This window comes from Coenobita brevimanus, chromosome 84 (genome assembly GCF_032717465.1).
Source record: "Coenobita brevimanus isolate Jiangsu-jjx chromosome 84, ASM3271746v2, whole genome shotgun sequence".
NCBI lineage: Eukaryota > Metazoa > Arthropoda > Malacostraca > Decapoda > Coenobitidae > Coenobita > Coenobita brevimanus.
In genome coordinates, this window is record NC_137037.1 from 13,594,762 (window position 1) to 13,614,913 (window position 20,152).

The 20,152-nt window shown below is 41.5% G+C and overlaps 1 protein-coding gene across 1 annotated transcript in view; it reads left to right on the top strand.

Moving 5' to 3' along the window:
• LOC145410065 (QRFP-like peptide receptor) overlaps positions 1-20,152 on the top strand; it is a 597,699-nt gene that overhangs the window by 530,231 nt on the left and 47,316 nt on the right. The window contains exon 3 of the mRNA XM_080280279.1: positions 6,373-6,494. Coding sequence (XP_080136405.1) covers positions 6,373-6,494 — 122 coding nt within the window. The remainder of the gene's footprint in view (positions 1-6,372; positions 6,495-20,152) is intronic.

Here is a 20,152-nt window from a genome sequence, read left to right on the forward strand (position 1 = left end):
CAGCTTCCAGTGTCTTTCTCCCTTCCTGGTTTCCAGTTTCTTCTTCCTTCTGAAACTACAACCTATTTATCACTTCGAAAAGTCCACTTTCTTTTTCCCATTCAAAATTCCACCATCTTATTTCCCCTTCAGAATTTCACTATCTTTCTTCCCTTACAAAATTCTAGTCTTCTTCTTTCCACAACCTCAGCTTTCTTCTTTTGAGATTTCAAGTTCACCCTTTGATCTAGAGTGCTAACATTTATCTTCCATTTATAGTCCCAATTATCTTTCCTTTTTGAAGATTAGCTTTTATTTCCCTTTCCAGAAATATAAAATCTTTCTGCCTTTCAGTATTCCAATTATCCCCCCCCCCCTCCCCAACATTCTAACAACTTTCTCGTTTCCAAAATACATTCATTAATTACATCATCTTTTTCCTCTTAAAACTTACAATACCCTTCTCATTTACAGATTTACAGTATTTTTTTTCTTCCTTCCAGAATTTCAGCACCTATATCCCTGCGAGAACTGCAGGAAGTCGTTTTTCATTTGAAAATTTTCATTTTTCTTCCTTTCAATCTCTCTCTCCCTCGTAAAAAATCCGGCATATTTCTCACTTTTAAAATTCCATGTCTTCTTTCTCCCATACTTCGAACAACTTTCTCCCTTCCAAATATTCATCTATCTCCCATCCAAATTCTATTTCTCTCTTCCAAATGTAACACCACTCTTCGTTCCTTTCTTTCATACTCCCACTCAAATTTTCAACTTTCTTCAAATATTCGTCTTTTTCACTTTCAAATTTCATCTTACTTTTAATTTTCATCTTTCCCTTTCAAATTTTCATGTTTCCCCTTCCAAATTCTAACATTCCCTTTTCCCTTTATTGCTGCAAAAAGTATCACCCTGTCGGAATTCCATTTCCCGTCTTCCTCTTCTATACTCGTAGTTCCAGCAAGTCCTCCACTTCCAGAGGCCATCATACTCCTCGCTTCCAGAATTCTATTGTTTCATCTCCCATCAGAAATTTTAATAAATTGTTCCACTAACCACTGTCACCACCACCATCACCACTTCACCATCGTCATTGTCATCATGATTTTTTTTTTTGTAATTACTTAAGGAAAGAGTGAGGTAAGATCTAGAGATACGGAAACTGGATATACTGAAATGGAAGACCTGTGTACACCCTACTCAATAAAATGGGCCATTTATTCACACATCATTCAAGCCATAGCATCCTGGCATCACCTAACACATTTGCATATACAGTATATATATATATATATATATATATATATATATATATATATATATATATATATATATATATATATATATATATATAAGTAACGGATGTATAATGAATTTTTTAATAGCTGCACTTCATCCAAAAAAAAAAACTCTTTCCATATTCCAAGTTTACTTTTCCACAGTCTGGGTGCTCTTCTGTTCCCCATAAATCATATATATATATATATATATATATATATATATATATATATATATATATATATATATATATATATATATATATATATACCCCACACACCACCAAACATGCTGCACATACTTATTTTGTGAATATCTTGCACACACCTTCCACGTCCCCCATCTGCTCCAGTTCATATTTATCCAATCGTTCCTCCACGTCTCTCTTATATTCTTCCTTTTTCTCATCCTCTTGTAACCTTTCCACTCTCCTTGCAACTACTCCCTCCTCCCGTTCTTCTCTTCTTTTATTTCTGCATCTTACTTGGATCTTGATTCTGGCCACCACCTAGTAATGGTCAGAGAGTCAACTCCCCCAACCTCTATAAGCTCTTGCATCCATTACACATCTTCGCATCCTTTCATCCACACACACACACACACACACACACACACACACACACACACATATATATATATATATATATATATATATATATATATATATATATATATATTTATGTGTCCGACTCTGGGCATAGGCTTCACAGCCTGCTATCATGGCCCACCAGTCCTCCTACATACCATACACCTCTACATGTCACCAATATATATATATATATATATATATACTGTGTATTACATCCTTTCCAATGTGATGACATCATCATGGTTTATATCCACTGTTTAAAATATTCTTTCCGCATCAAAATTCCCACCTTGCATAAGAAAAAAAAATCTTGTCAAAAAAAAAAAATAATAAGGCCTGTCTTCATATTCAGTTTTTTTTTTTTTTTTTTACCAGCTGCGATACCGAAGCCGGTATTGTTTTTAATATGTCTGTGTGTCTGTCTGTTTATGTGTTTATTAGCACAATAACTTCGCAACCACCCAATATATCATCGCAAAATTTTACAGGTCTGTAGCAGGGGAAAAAATAGATGAATTCGAAATTGGCGAAAGTAGGTCAAGGTCTGTGTGTCTGTGATCACGATAACATCGCAACCACTCAAGATATCACAAAATTTTACAGGTGTGGAGTAGGGCTGAAAATCTCCTACGAGCATTGTTTTCAGTTTGTGTGTCTGTTAACACGATAACTTAGCAACAGCTCAAGATATCAAGAAATTTTACAGATGTGTAGTAGGGATGAAAATCTTCTACGAGTTCGAAATTGGTGAAAGTAGGTCAAGGTGAAGGTCATATTCCAAGCCAGGCTAGATATGTATCGGCTCGCGGCAGGTGTGATTGCTCCCTTGCGGGTGGGGGGCTCTATTTTTAACTTACGTTTCACTCTGGCCTCTTTTTTTTTTTTTAAGTTCTTGTTTCATTTTCAAAATTCCTTAGCGTTTCCCTGTTTTCAAACATCCAGCCTGAAGTTTTCTTTCTCCGATTTTCAGAGCGATCTTTACCCTCTCTTTCCATTACCAGTCCTGCCTTCCTTCTACTTCCTCCAGCAAGTGCCCTTCCACAAGTCTTTTTTGCCCTGAACTGTCAGAGCAGAACCCAGGTTGCCACTAGCTAAAAAATAAAAAATAAAAATAAAAAATAAATGAATAATAAATATAGCTGTAAATATTATAAAATCTCCACAACATTCCATCACTTTTAGTGTCTTCAGTCCGATTGCTTACTTTGTGATATATTATTGCTACCATAAGGAAATACATTTCATGTAGGTGAGTCTCTTCGAATTCAATTTTTAGGAGAAAAAAAGGTTGTTGCAGAATACTGTATGTTAACAGTGAAATTATAGTAAAAAATCGTTTTGTTCATTGGGTTAATAACATTTCTAGGTATATGGTAGGTGGATTTCATGTGGATGACTATCGGATTTTGGCTTTATACAGAAGAAATGGAAGGTTTATATTAATGGCGATAGACCAAAGGTTTAATCGTTATTCTCTTTTTACCATAACATGGCTTTTTTTTATTTTGTTCTTTTGCAGTTCATTTCACGTCGGTTAATGGAGGGAAAGGACAATAGTACTGCTATGCATCTTGTCTATAGTACGTCTTCATAATTAGCATCGTATTTTTGTGTTAGTCTGTTTTTATAGCTCGGAACTCAAAATGGAGAAATAGAAATATCAGGCGTGGACAGAGCAAAAGAAATATAAAAGTTCCATCACTAAGGTAGACATTCAGTTTTTGATGTCCGAATCTTGTTCCCCACTGCGACACGCAGATGTCCAGTTATTTACCTTCGAGGTCCGCGATTCAGTTCTAGGTAAAGTCAGACAAACAACTACCTTCCCAATTGCGTCTGAAAAAATTTACAGTTGGCAAAATACAATGAAAACCTTATCTCTACCAGTGCGTTTTTTATATGGTTCGATTTTTCCCCTATGTATGCGTCAAACTTTGGGAAAATACTTGTGTCTCTGTAGAGTGCGAAAAGGTTGAGTAAGAACAAAAAAATTGCCTGTGGATCTCATGAGTTGCCCTGGAATGGAACCCACGACTAGATAGGTGAAAATATCTTAATCTAACTCCGAAATCGGGACTGGCAACCACTCTCGCATCCCTTCACCCGGTTCCCCCTCTCTTCCACACCACTGCCCTTTCAAATAACCCTTTCTCCCTCATCCTCTCTTCCTCTATTCTGTTCATTCCCCCTGAACACCCTTTCGATCCACCAATACAGTATATTCTCTTACCTCTCTCTCTCTCTCTCTCTCTCTCTCTCGAGATTTGCACATATTTCATCCATGTTTTCAAATCCCAGCACGGTCACTCTTTAGTTCCTTTACTCTCACTACTTCCTTGAGAGAGAGAGAGAGAGAGAGAGAGAGAGAGAGAGAGGGTTGGAGGAGAGAAAGACGAGTACAAACAAAATAAGCAATATGCCCTCTCCATCATAAATTGCCCTACAGGTTCTTTTTGCTGCTTATTTCAAGGTAGTTCAGTGGCAGGAGAAATACTACTGATCAACATTCTTTCTTGGCACTTCTTCGTGACTAACATCATATTCTGATGGTAATGTCCTTTTACAAATCAGCATTCAAGATGAAGAGATTGCAATTTTACACCATGTTATAGTGAAAGGAGTATAAGACTCCTGTTTTCAGTGAAACTAGACCTTGCCAGTATTTCTCCGTTATTTTTTTCTGGCAAATAAGAGCAAGAAGAAAAGCCACACTGATAGCATACTTCAGGGTGGGACGTAAATAGCGCTCCAGTTGAAACTTACCTGACTGTATCTTGTGTGTTATGGGAACGGCTTGATCTGCTGATGTGGATGTGGATGTGGAAGTGAAAGTAGGAAATGAATAAATGATGCAGGATGGCCATTGATAAGGCTGACTGAGCCGTCCATGCAACACGCCATAAATCACCTTGTGGAGTGGACGAGAGAGGTTATGTATGGACCACCCCGTAATTCAGTTCAGTGAGCAGAACAATAGGATGACATATTGTATATGCTTATTGCAATACGACAAAGCGCGGTATTTCGCAGCCCTGCAGCCTGTGTTGCAGTGTCTATAGTATATTTATTTCAACTGGGCAGAGATTTTTGCCCTTCTTTGACTTTTTTTCCTGTGGCTCCGCGAAAGACTAAGACAATACTGCAGCTCTACATCCTTTCCGCAACAGCTGGCTACTTCACGACAAGCGTCATATTTCAGTAGGCTATTAAGCCCTTCTTACAGCTTAACATTCAAGCTGGAGAGATGGCAACTTTACGCCTAGCTACAGCAAGATTACTATGAATACTGCTTTACTGATGGCATAGTGGCTGTCCATAATCCTTATATACACCTGCAGTTTTGAATTATACAACTTTTACCTTAACTTGGCCTAGATATTCGTGTTTTGGCAGCTAACTTCACGCAGCTTCCTGACAGGATAGGAAAATACAAGGACTGTACATTCCTTCCATAACACTCATCACAGCACTGTGCTGTACCAATCTATTTCTATAATCAGTGGTTTAGTGGGGGGTATACACTGTCCTATGGTATATGCACCCTTTTCTTTTTCAGGCATGTCTTTATGATCAAGAAATTATACTCGAGTAGCCTATACACAGCAATAAATATAGAGGGACGTAGACTGTATTCTTTGTTCTACGCAATCTGCTTCATTGCAAAAAACTGCATGCTTTCAAACATGCTAAACCGCCATTCCGTCTGACAGCTCCGAGTAGAATTTTTCCTCTCCAAATTGCAGCATCATATGACATTAAATATTTCTAGATGGGTTCTGAAAGCGTTCACATATGCTGAATGGGCACCTACACGGAGTCATTCGGTAATGCCATACCATCGTAAACCACAAAGCTTGTGTACGGACAAAACCAGCACTTTCCTCCTCCCCCCCCCATACACGCATCCTAGAACTCTAGGTTAAACATAACTACATACAGTAGACTATGAATTGCATTGTGCAAAATATATACTCCTGATTAGCCCGGTCCTTTCATTTAGTGATTAAGGAGGGAGAGTATGTTAGTATATCGTGTATGGATAAGAAAAATGTTACCATTACAGCAATTCCTAGAGCTCATTATAAAAGATGGGAACATGGCAATTATAGGCCAAGTTAAAGTGAAAAGGTTATAGTAAAGAGAAGATACAGTCCAGCCAATCTGCTTCAGTATTAATGATTAGCTAAGCAAGTCTGAATAGGCTTAGGCACAGTATTAGGGCAGAGTAAGAGAACTAGTGACCATCAAATTAAAGGACAGAATCATCCGTATCTTTGACAATAGTTGGTTTAGATCATTTCTTTATAATTCTCTCTCTCTCTCTCTCTCTCTCTCTCTCTCTCTCAGAGCTTTTCATTTACTTTATTCTCCGACCATCTCTCACCAGTGAAACACACACACACACACACACACACACACACACACACACACACACACACATACATACCTTGATCTTACACCCTCCCCTCTCCATCACCCCCCCTCTCCATATTCACCTCTCTCAACCCCATTCTTTTCTCCCCCAACAGACGGCCAAAGTGTTCGCCTTCTCCTGGACGTTCGGGTGGTTCTTGTGCAAGGGCGTTCACTATATGCAGAACGTGTCGGCCATATGCTCCGTCCTCACCCTTACAGCGATGAGCATGGAGAGGTGAGTGTGTGTGTGGGTGTGTGGGTGGGGGAGAGAGAGAGAGAGAGAGAGAGAGAGAGAGAGAGAGAGAAGTCCTATCTGGCATACAATATTCCCTGATCTATTAGCTAACTTGTGTCCATTTAAATCCACTTCAAGGCTTTTAAAGTGTGTTACGACGAGCGAAACAAATAAATATTACCATCGCAACCTAGAAATGGATGTTGGTTGCAAGCACCCTAATAACGAGCTCGTAAACAGGAAGTCGTCATTAGTGGCTGGGACTGTCTTTGAAATATCACTGCTTTTTCCATAGATGTGGTTCTGTTAATTAGAGGAACATGGCAAGTCATTTCTGTAATAAAATTTTCTTAGTCAGTTTCTCCTGTAATGTACCCTGGATTTAATAGCAAGGGGAAGGTAAAAAGTCGACTTATAAAAATGACTTACTGGTATGTTTAGGAGTGATTACATGCCCTGCTCTTGTTGCGGTTAGGGCGATTGTCATATTTTACTAAGCGTGTGTGTCTGTGTGTAAGTGGTATAATTCAAGTAATTTTACATTTCATTTTTGACCAAACTTGATGGAAATATTGATGGGCAGGCAAAGGGCATGTCCATGGTTTATTTGGACAACAGGGCAAAGGTCAAGTCACATGGCAAGGTCAACTGAAAAAGTTTTGCCCTGATTTAGGCCAAACTTGATGGAATTCATGAGGGTAAAGCAATAATGAAGGCAGTTGATTTTGATAACAGTCAGTCAAAAATCAAGGTCACAGGGTAGATCAACGTTCGACATGCGAGTTTCTGTGTGTGAACAAAATAAATGAGTTTAGATCCGGTCTTGACCAGTCCTGATGGAAGGACTTATGATCAGCCAAAGGTTTAACTGTTGTCATGCAGAACGATAAATCAAGTGTAAAGATCACATGGAAAGGTCAACCAGAATAATTCAATTCCGATTTTGACTACAGTTAGTGGAATTAGATAGAGTAAGATAACATTAAAGGGGTTCGTTTGTCAACAATGATACAAAGATCAATGTCACATGCCAAGCTGAAATGGTCGGTCCTTTAACTCAATGCGTTTTGATTCGATCTGAACTAGGCTTGGTGGAATGAGCGAAGTGAGCCAAGAATGAATGAAAGAATAAGACGATCGTGAAAACAATAGGCCAACATAGGACAAAGTTACCTCAAACACATCTAATTCTATTTGGGCCAAGCATGGTGGAAAGTTTAAGAGGCAGACAAGATTGGAATGATCTGAGTTTGCCAACAAGCAGTCGAATGTCAAGGTCAAAGGGCAGAAGAAGCTACATGAACCTTATATCGGGTGCTGGGCGTTTGTGCTGCACTCTTGAGTGTTTGTTTCTTAGAGGTGTGCCTAGCATCAGATAAACTAATCAGCTGAGATGACAATAAACACTGAGTTCAACGAAAAGTTAAGGATCTGCCATGGATTACCTGAAGTCTAATAATCCAAGACAGGCATCAGTTGAGAACTTTGTTTCCGTGGTTAATAATAAGTTTCAGACAAGTCTGGGAATATAGATGATTCACTACCTGTACTACCACAAATAAGAGTTTGTCGAGTCTTCTGTCTACATTTTGTCTTGCCTTCCATTATTTCTCATTCATTCTCGAACACTCCTTCTCACACTCCCTTGCTGTGTGCCTCGCACTGCTATCACATTAATATTTCATGTAACACCTTCCATCGCCACAGACGACAGGAATGTGTCGGTGATTTTTTTTTTTTATCATGATAGTAGAGTACAGTCAGGGACAACACGTTCAGCTACTGTTCAACTGCTTTTACTTCACAATTTGGCCACGTCCATCACTTGCCTTCCTGTCGCCTCACTTCACAGAAAATCATTTGCAAGTACACATACCAAGTCTCTCTCACCTAAAGAATCATATTCAGTATAGTAAAATGAGAAGAACTATACGTGATACATGGGATACCATGCGTCCCTGACTATACCTTATACTTGTATGTCATAGACATGGTGCTAGAGACAGTGCCTTAGCGTAGCGGCAGGTCCTCTGGCATATTTTGCAAACGTCCCTCAGTTTGTTTCCTAACCTGCGAAAAAAGTATACGGGAATATAGGAAGGTATAACTTCAGCCTGTTGTCCAGCGGGATCAACACTCAGGTGAAGCTGAGCCTAACAAATTATACTGTTACTACCAAGCTACTGCTATCACTGCTGCTACAACCACTACTACTACTACCACCACCATTACTACTACTACTACTACTACTACTACTACTACTACCACCACTCTTACTACTATTACTACTACTACTACTGCTACTACTACTATTATTATTATTTTTTTTTTTTTTAGCTAGCTACATACACACATAGTCTTTTTTGACATACATACATACATGCGTACAAAGGGGAATGGGTGACCGAATCGGTTGAAAGGTGACCTGCAATCCTAATAAACGCAGGTTCCAATCCCGACTGGAGCAGGGAACAGTTTAAGCATTCGAGTTTCGTTAAAAAGCAGATTTTATCTACTTAGCAGACGACCCGCCGACATGTTAAAATACCCCTGCTAATACCAAGACATTGCTCATGTATGAGACAACCCTTGCATGTATTCGATATGGACGGTGGGTGTTAGCGTCGAAGTGGTGACCTGTGGTGGTGTCTAGTATTTACGAGCACTACTGGGCCTTGAGAACGGGCTGAGAAACCTATGCCTCATGTCGGACGCATAAACAAATACATTTCTTATGTAAATACATTCATGTTCGTTTCCTACATACATACCGGTACTAGTTCATTTGGTATTCTGCTACATACATAAATAAATAAATGGTTGTTTGCCAGGGTCATTTCTTACTTGCATATATGGCCAGTTCTTGCGCACACACACACACACACACACACACACACACACACACACACACACACACACACACACACACTCATACACGTGATGCCATGCTTGTTTTTCATGAAGGGCATGACACAGATGGTGTTTTCTATGGACTGCTGTAGAGGCTAAACCATGTGCCAAAACCATCTATATTCTTATCACTTTAAACTGGCCGACAACTGCCATCCCACCCTCATCATTACTGAGCTGAAACAACAGACGAACACTACATGATGCTAGTCACAAAGAAGTATAATAAAAAAGCTGCAGAGCCACAGCATTATATTCCTCAGTCAATTAACCACGTAAAACAATCCGGCTGGTAGGTGACAATGGCCAGCCCTAAGCGGACCAAGCTTTGTCAGCGACCGGAAGTGAGTTTCGGTGTGAAAAGTCACTCCTGTATGGCAGTACCAAAGAACAGTATGCCACCCAGGAATCATGGCTCTGGGTCAATAATCTTCAGATCCTTAGCATTTCGCGTAAGCCTACATTATTTTTTTTTTCCAGGCGATGATGCACTTGACAGGTTGGTGATGACTGGCTGAATACATGTCCAAATAACTTATTAACTAACCCAAATTTCCCCCTCAGATATATGTTGTCAATTAATAATACTAAAAAGTAAGGAGATTATGAAGTAATGTTGCATTCAGGCAATCATCACCAACCTGTCAAGTGCATCTTCGTCTCAATAAAAAATGAGGATAGTCGTGATTTTAGCGATTTTCTGCTGAAGAGCATTTGATGACATTTGACCCCCTACGTGGCGGATATAGGTCATGCACGTAAGAAGCACACTTATAGTACTCATTCACGTTTATAATCTTGCAAAGTTTCATTCTGTTCCATCCACCCACTGTGGAACTAGGGAACTTGAAATTCACGGAATGGCCCACCAGAGGTACAGTTTCTAGATGGTGCTACCAGCGACTGGAAGTGTTTTGACACTAAATGCCTTTTTTTTTTTTTTTATGGAGGCACTCCAGTGCAACATTCCACCCAAGAGTCACGGCCCCGGCTTAATAATCTTCTGAGCCTTAGCATTTCGTTCGAGCGTAGTCGTGATTTTAGATATTCTCACCATTTGATGGACTTTGATGGACTTTGACCCCTGACCTGGCCAATGCAGCACACAGATCTACTGCAGAAAGTTGTAGTACTAGTCAGTGTGTGTAAACATGCAAAGTTTCATTCAATTCCATTGAGATGCTGGGGAACTAGGGGGGCATTTTTTAAAACCGGTACTGGTTGCTAGGGATGCCGAGGCCGATCTTTGCAGGGTTGCCACTCGAAAACTAGAGGAAAGAGAGGAAACTGGATGACACAATTCCGATAGCGCATGACCTCAAGATTGCGCTTAATGACGTCAGAGCTTTCTGTCCCCTGCGGTAATGCTTCTACAGCTCAAAGCGTGAAAAGTACGAAAAAAAAGCCGTTCTTCAGCCGTTGGTAGGCAGCGAGTAGCTGCCTAGCAACCAAACCCTTGCGGACCCAACTAAGTCATAGGCTGGTCATTCTGTCCAAGTTTGGTCAGAATCGGTTAATTCTGAGGGATAGAAGTGCCTGCCACAATTGAACAAGAAACCAAGCAAGAAAGCACGACTGACAATGAGAGCAGCAAGAGCTGACCAATAAGCAGCAAAAGAACAAATGTATGGGTCAAGTTAAAGTATATGAACTACATTTATATACTACTAGTTAGAAAAAAGTTAAAAGGGAACCAATATGATTGGGCGGCTCGACTTCCTAGATAAACAAGCGTCCTACAGTTCCCAATCCCTTCCCCGAAGGGCGGATAGTAGACAACGGGAGATTAATTGTTTCAACTTGCAGGTCATTTGGTTAAAGTTCAGCGGAGCCTCGCACTGAAAATATTACCATTGCTACTACCACACGTACTACATACATACATATATACAGAAAAACAAACATCCAATCAAATGCACAAACAGGCTTAACCAGACCAAGTACATAACGTAATTATCGTTAACAGTGTGGTACACACACAAACACACACACTCACTATATATATATATATATATATATATATATATATATATATAACGTGTCCGACTCTGGCAAATGCTTCAGGGCCTATCCCAAGGCCCAGTAGTCCTCCTACACATCTCCACATGTCACCACCTCAGTGCGAACACCCACCATCCATATTGAATACATGCTAGGGCAATCTCATACAGGACTGGTGTACTGGTATTAGAGGGGATATTTTTACATGTCGGAGGGTCTTTAATGGAAAAGTAAAGTCTGTTTTTATGGAACTCAAATACTTTAACTGTTCCCCAACCCACCCGGGATTCGATCCTGAGACCATTAGAATTGCAGGCCACCTCTCTACCGATTCAGCCACGGCTTTCCGGAATTAATGTGGAAGATAAACGTATATATATATATATATATATATATATATATATATATATATATATATATATATAGTAATCACTCTAATATCCGGACGCCCAATAACCGAACATCCCCACTACCCGGACCTTATCGTCCTGGGATCCAACATTCCCAAAATGGTCCGAAAACCCAAAAAAAAAAAAAAAAAAAAAATCGATTTTTTACCGTCCGTAATTTGAACTTGCCGCGCGCGCCGTGGGAGAGCATTGTTTTGGTTCGTCATTCCTCTGACGTCCGATAGAGCGCCGCTGCATCCTCCCCACTTCCCGCCTGTCTCTCACCGCGACTGGACCTACGCTCTTCGCAATGGCTGCCCACGTGCTCGCTTTTGTGGTGGTGCCGTACTTGCTGCAAGGCCTCCTGCTGCTCTCAGCCCTCCTCTTAGTGTGTGTGATGATGGCCCCGCCACCTGAGAAAAGGAAGAGAGTGGTGTTGACTCTGGAAAAGAAGAGGGAGATATTGGAGAAAGTTGATGCGGGTTGGTCTTCTTCACGCATTCTCCACGAGCATAACCTGGCCCGGTCGACTTTGTTCGATATCAAACGTTCCCGAGACAAACTCATGCAGTACACGGCTGACTTCTCGTCGAGAAGCAAACGCAACGTGGAAAGGAAGGTTATGTTTACCCCCAAGTTTGCAGAAATCGACCGATCCACGTTGATTTGGTACCGATAGCAACGTGCAGCTGGTGTGATGGTACGTGGAACGGAGCTGAAGGCTGCTGCTGAGAAGTTTACAAGGCTTCACGACGCTCTAGACTTCAAGGCATCCGAGGGTTGGCTCTTTGCGTTCAAGTTGCGACATGGCCTTACTAACCGTAAAGCACATGGCAAAGCATTGGACGCTAACGAGGATGGAGTTGACGAGTTTCGGCACAAGGTGAAAGGCTTGATCGACAGGGAGGGCCTCACTCTCGGTCAAGTCTATAACGCAGACGAAACTGGCCTATTCTATCGCTCGCTGCCAACGAACACTCTAGCCGAGGAGACGGAGAAGCGTGTACCTGGCCGCAAGCTTTCTAAGGAACGGATATCTGCTTTGTGTTGTGCCAGTGCTAACGGACCGGCTTAAGCCCGTTGTTGTTGGCCATGCAAAGCAGCCTCGGTGCCTTCGTGGGGTGATGGATGTCCTTCCTGTCGTATGGTACCATTCTTTGAAAGCATGGTTCACAGCTGTGATTTTCAAAGACTGGTTTCACCGTCACTTCGTCAAGGAGGTCATCCAGTACCAGACGAAGACACTCGGAATCCCTCGCGACCAGGTAAAGGCTCTCCTGCTCGACAATGCACCTGCCCACCCGTGCGACAAGGACTTGGTTGCTGAGAATGGCCGTATTACGTGCATGTTTCTGCCACCTAATACGACTGCTCTCATTCAACCCATGGACCAAGGAGTGATCTTGGCAACAAAGCGCCTGTACCGTCGGAAGTTCCTGGACGAGGTGATGGTTGTTCTCGAGGATGAGGACGAGTGCAGGGAAGGACGTGACACTCGAGGCAAGCGGACTTTGGAAAACCTTCGCCGCTACAACATCAAGTCTGCGCTGTACAACTGGGCTAGTGCATGGAAGGAAGTCCATGTGAAAACTCTTGAAAATGGTTGGTCTCGTCTGCTTCTCGGAACAGATGTGGAGTACGATTTTCTGGGCTTTGATGTGGATGACTTCCATGCACGGCTACGTATGCACGGCGACGTTGTTGATGTGGACGATGTACGTGAGTGGTTGGACGACGACGAGGGCGATCCTGGGTATCAGACGTTGTCTGATATCGAGATCACATCTTCGGTTGCTGGTGTCAGTCCCGAACTTGAAGATTCCGACGACGAAGGCGACGATGATGCGGACTCCTCTCAGCAGGACACTACTCCAGCCATCCCCAAGCTGAGCGCACTCTGGGAACATCTAGAGTTCGTCCTAGACTACCTGGAACACCCGGACTGCGACAGGGAGATGGGGCCCTTGGGACTCGTGGAGGAAGTGCGTGCTTTCAGGCAGCGCATCATCAATCGCCAGAATCGTCGGTCCTTGCGTCAGTCAACGATTGACAGTTTTTTCAGGCCCGTGACCCCCGCTGTGCCAAGCCCTGGCTCCACTTCGTTGCCTCCCCAAGACAGGCCCGTGACCCCCGCTGTGCCAAGCCCTGGCTCCACTTCGTTGCCTCCCCAAGACAGGCCCTCATGCTCAGAGCCACAGCCCAGCACATCAGCTACAGTGGAGCCACCGCTCGACGTGAGTTTGCGGCTTTCGTCAGAGTCGTCTGCAGTCGGTACGCCATCACCACGACCCAGCGATGCAACCCTTGGTCGCCTGCCAGTGATACTCTCGGACTCTGACAGTGAATAAACAGCAAGAACTTCTCCACTAGACCACACGGGAATTTTGAGTGTTGTGCAGTGAAAAAAACGGTGTGTTGTGTTAAGGTTTTCAAGTTGAGAGAAAAGACTCAGTAGAAAAGAAATTTAACGTAACTAACCTTCTTTGTTTTGGCTTTGGAAAATAAAAAAAAATTGGGAAAAGTTAATGTGCAACACAAAATTAAAATGGAACATTATTTGGACTAAAGTGAACACTGTGAAGAGAACGGACTTCTGTGTGTTATTGACTAAGTTCAATGCAAGACTTCAGGAAGAGTGCACTGCAAGTGCTTCAGGAAATCGTTCTTACTGTCAGAGTCCAAGAGGAGGCGGTTATTCATCGAGGTGGCCAGGGACTTGCTGTAAGTAGCCAGAATGTTTCATACTGTACTTTTTTCCATACTATACTCACCAGAATGTTTCATACTGTACTTTTTTCCATACTATACTCACCAGAATGTTTCATACTGTACTTTTTTCCATACTATACTCACCAGAATGTTTCATACTGTACTTTTTTCCATACTATACTTACCTCATGCATGTGCAGTAGGAATGTGTTTTTCAGAGTTAGGCTAGGTTAGGGTCCATAAGTACCAGAATGTTTATTAATGTATGAACATACTTCTAAACCCTCATTTTATGTTTCTTTTGCATTTATTTCAGTCATTTATGTGCCTTATTGGTGTGATTTGGGTGTTACATAGGTGCTATGCATGTCCAGACGGAGTTGTATAGGTGTTTCTCTGAGTTAGGGTCCATAAGTACAAGTCCATAAGCTGGGGCCCAATATCCGGACGAAACCAATAACCAAACCTACCAATGGCTCTATTACTCCGGATATTGGAGTGATTACTGTATATATATATATATATATATATATATATATATGGTACGGTGGTCGTTTTCGTACACTGAAGAACGAGGGTTCGCGCCCCGCCAGGGTAATAAACTTTGGGAGCGTTCTTCTGGCCACGTACTGCATTGGCGGACATACTGTAAGGGGTGCTGTGGTTGAACCAGTGTCGCATGCTCTAAACTAAAGTATGCTTGAACCCAGTTGGCTGTGCGGGCCAATTACACTTGGTTCACAGACTACATACACATCCAAAGCCACTCCAACACTACAATTATACTTACAAGCACTTCTCACCCTGCATACAGTCTCTACCAGACAGCCTAAGCCACTTGGTAGAGATACATTGGCTGTATCGTCCCGACTTCGGTAGGAATAGGCCGGTGTAGCATTTTGATCTGTCCCCCTGTCCGCCCCCTAAGGCGCATGCGCGGGGGTTGCCAGATGCCGCCACATATATGCCATTTGTCTTCTGATCTCTGTAGGGGTAACATGATCGGAGCCTCTCGCCCTTTGTTTACTAACGTCAAATGGTCATTCCGGCTTCTCTTATCATTCGTCTCAAAGCTTTCTCGGGTAGTTTCCGTCCTTAAATTAAATTAGGTTAGGCGGAAACCAGTAAAAATTCGAATTTCTAAGGTATGAATGAGTTAGGTTGGATAAACACAGATATAATTAATCATCTGAGGACGAGTTATCTAATCTGTTAGGCGTGAGGATTGCCTTAGCTTTGTATCTTTACAGGCATGAGTCAAGCTCGTACTGTCCCGTGTATTAAACCATTTTTATCATCCATATCCTTGAAATTATAAATAGTTTTGGCACGCACTACCTCATTCGGTTGTGCATTCCACTGATCAGTTGTCCTATTAGGGAAACTGAATTTCCTTACATCTTTATCACCTCTCTTTTTATGCTGTATTTTGCAATGTCCTCTTGCTGAAGCTTCACACATATGATATATATTCATTTACGTCTATTTTCTGTTCCCCTGATATGCATTTATATAACATAATCATGTCTCCTCCTCCTCTCCTGCAGCGTTGGTAAATTCAATCTTTCCAGTCTTTCTCAGTAACTTACATCCCTTAAGCTTGGTACCCATCTTGTAGTGGCCCGTTGTACTTTTTCAATCTTATCTGTGTTTTTTGAGATGAGGATTCCAGACTACTGTGATGCATACTCCAGAGTTGGTCTGATGAATATCTTCCTCAGCATATCTTCATTTATATATGTGAATGCTATTCTCATATTAGCAAGCAATGTGTACATGTTTCGTACCTTCTCACTGATGTGATCATCAGGAGATAGTCTGTTACTGATAATTACTCCTAGGTCCTTCTTTTCTGATATGTGTAGGGTTGATCTTCCTAACTTATGATACCAATCTGGTCTTTTCTCACTTTTATCAAATTTTATTACATGACACTTATCCACATTAAATTCCATTTGCCATTTATTGCTCCATTCATGAAGCTTGTTCATTTCCTCTTGCAGCTCTTTGCAAGAATCTTTGTTAGTAATTTTCTTTTGAATTTTTGCATCATTTGCAAACATATTTAGATAGCTTCCTCTCTGCGTTATATATTCACTTTAATACCCACCCAACGTCTTTTAAATGCCATAGAGTCAATAAGTGGCTTGGTGCTAGCTTTTCCTTTTCCTTTTTTTTTTTCCAATTATCCAATCCAATCCCTTTAGTTTTGAGAAATCTTACATCTCCCTTTAGTTTTGAGAAATCTCACATAAGAGTGTTAGACTATTCCAGTATAGTTCAAGTTCAGTCAATGTGAAATAAAAATTAGCCTCAAAATTTCATTTATGGAAAAGTACTTTTAACTCCAAACACTATGAAAACAGTATGCACTCCAGTAGGGTATGCTTAGTGAAGTTTCATGTTCACACTGTTACAGCACTTCTACTGATTCAATGGATAATGATAAAGTAAAAACCCTTATCAGTTACGTTACTGAGATCACTTCAGATACTAGTTGTTATGGGATATAAAAAAATAAAAAAAATCGTAAGTTAGGTTATTCAGCACATTGGGTACATTACTACACATCACTGATTGGCATATTTTAATATCAATCGTTTATTTAAATCTGCACACATGTACAGTAACATATATCCTGTCGTGTCCAGTAGCACTGGATATATTTGTATACCGTACTATCAGTGGAAATGCATTGAACACAGTAATAAAAAAAAATAAAAAAAAACAAAAGTTAGCACCAAGCCAATGAAAATATGGCACTGAGGTGGAAGGGGGTTGGGTGGTTATTAAAGTGAAAATATAAGGCTGAGAGATAAGACACATGAAGTACAAGAGGAGGTGAATAATAAGCGCCAGTACCAAACTAAAACAATGACTACATGGCACTATAATAGAAGAGGGTTTGGTGGGTATTAAAGTGAAAATGTAAGGCAGAGAGGTAAGACAGATAAAGTACAGGAGCAGAGTGGGAAGAGGGGAAGGATGGAGATTAAAGTGACCCTTTTGCCACAAGCAGGGATACTGAGGAAGTATTCTGTCCCCCCTCCTCAGAGGGGTACTATCAATGGAAACTAAGCCAGCTCCCAGTCACGGTTATCTCACCAATCCTTTCCCTTCGGGGAGAGGATGGGGGTAGAATACTTCCTCAGTATCCCTGCTTGTCGTAAAAGCCGACTAAAAATCCTTTCCCTTTTCCCCCTCTGCTTCTTGTACTTTTCTGTTCCACCTCTCTGCCATATATGTTCAATACCCACCCAAGTTAGTACCATATAACTTAGTCATTGAATGGAATGGATTATTAAAAAAAAAAAAAAAAAAAAAAAAGGAAAGCGAGCACCGAGCCACTCAATGACTATATGGCACTACAATAGGAGTTGGGTGGGTATTAAAGTGAAAATATAAGGCAGAGAGGTGGGACAGATAAAGTACAAGAAGCAGAGAGGGAAAAGAGGAAGGATGAAGATTAAAGTGCCCCTTTTAGACGGTTTTTACGACAAGCAGGGATACTGAGGAGGTATTCTATCCCCCCCCTCCCCAGGGGGAAACTTAGTCATTGAGTGGCTTCGTGCTCGCTTTCCTTTTTTTTTTTTTTTTTTTTTATTATTCCATTTCATTTCATTCCATTCCATTCATGAGTCCTTTACTCATCCCTCTTAACCACCTGTGAGGTCTACAAATACCTGTACACTAGTCAAATTTAACACAATGAGAACTACTCAGCTGCAGACCAGTATCACTGACCAGTGTTGTAAGATACTAGAAAAGCTGATAAGGGAAGTTTGGGTAAAATATCTAGAACATGGTATGATAAAAGAGAGGCAGTTCGGTTTTAGGAAGGGAAAATCATGTGTTACTAATCTTCTAAGCAATTATGACAAAGTTAGAGAAACATTACAGAAAAGAGAAAGATGGGTGGACAGTATCTATTTAGATTTTAAGAAAGCATTTGACTGTACCGCACTAAAGACTTTTATGGAAGCTGTACTATCAAGGAGGTATCCAAGGCAATCTCCACTGTTGGATTTTTTTTTATGCGAGAAAGAAGGAACCAAAGGCCATGAGCCCGAAGTAACAGTTCCCTCCAAGAGAAAAACAAAATACAATAGAAAGCCAAATTCAAGATCCGATCATTTTGAGATGCCTGGACATACTGCGTTTGAAAGACTGGAGATCATAGGCAGCAGGAAATACAGACAGAGGGAGACAGTTCCAGAGCTGACCCGTTGCATAAATGAAAGACTGGGAGTAACGGTTAACTCTTGCATTAGAGAGTTGGACAAAAAAGGGATGAGAGTTTGCTGCCAGACGGGTGCTACGCGCCCGTCGTAGAGGTGGAGGAATGCAAGCACACAGTTAAGAGGAGCAGTGACCATTAAAGTAGCGATAGAAAAGAGATAAAGATGCAACAGTGCGGCGAAGAGACAGAGGTTGAAGGGAGTCAGTAAGAGGGGGAGAGTTAATGAGACGAAAAGCCTTTGACTCCACCCTATTGAGAAGAGCTGTATGTGGGGAGCCTTCCCACACATGAGAGTTGTACTCCACACAGGGGCGGATAAAACCTCTGTATAGAGTCAACAATTGTGCAGGGGTAAAGAAAGAGCGGATTCGGCTTAGCACACCCAATCTTTTGGAAGCAGATTTTACAAGAGATGTAATATGATCTTTCCAAGATAAGTCCCGAGTAAATGAAACCCCAAGCATGTTCAAGGATGATGCAGGATTAAGCTGAATATTATTAAACATTAGTGGGTATACCTGTGGAAGATTTTGTCGGGTTGATAGGTGTAAGAACTGAGTCTTAGATGCATTAAAAACAACCATATTATTTTTACCCCAGTCAGAGATACGAGCCAAGTCAGACATTAGGTGTGCCATAGCATCATCCCTTGTCTGTTGAAGTAACTGTTGAGATGGGCGTTGCGGGAACCGAATGGAAAGGTGAAGGGTGGAGTCATCAGCGTATGAGTGGATAGGGTTAGATATACAGTTTAGAAGATCATTGATGAATAAAAGAAAGAGAGTTGGTGATAGGACAGAGCCCTGAGGAACACCACTGTTGATAGATCTAGGAGAAGAACGATGGCCGTCTACAACAGCGGCTATAGAACGACCAGAAAGGAAGCTAGCGATGAAGGCACAGATAGAAGGATAGAAACCGTAGGAGGGCAGTTTGGAAATTAAAGATTTATGCCAGACTCGATCGAAAGCCTTTGAGATGTCAAGTGCAATGGCAAAGCTTTCGCCAAAGTCCCGAAAGGAGGATGACCAGGAGTCTGAAAGGTAGGTGAGAAGATCGCCAGTGGAGCGTCCCTGACGGAACCCATACTGACGATCGGAAAGAAGGTTGTGATAGGAAAGATGCCTTAAAATTGTTCTATTGAGAATTGACTCGAAAACTTTTGAAATACAGGACGTTAAAACAATTGGACGATAGTTGGAGGGTTGGGAGTGGTCACCCTTCTTTGGGACTGGCTGAATGAGAGCAAACTTCCAGCAAGAAGGAAAGGTACAAGTTGACAGACAAAGGCAAAAGAGTTTGCCTAGGCAGGGAGTAAGCACTGAAGCACAGTTCTTGAGAACAACAGGAGGGACCCCATCCGGCCCATATGCCTTGTTAGTACTGAGGCCAGTGATGGCAGAAAATAC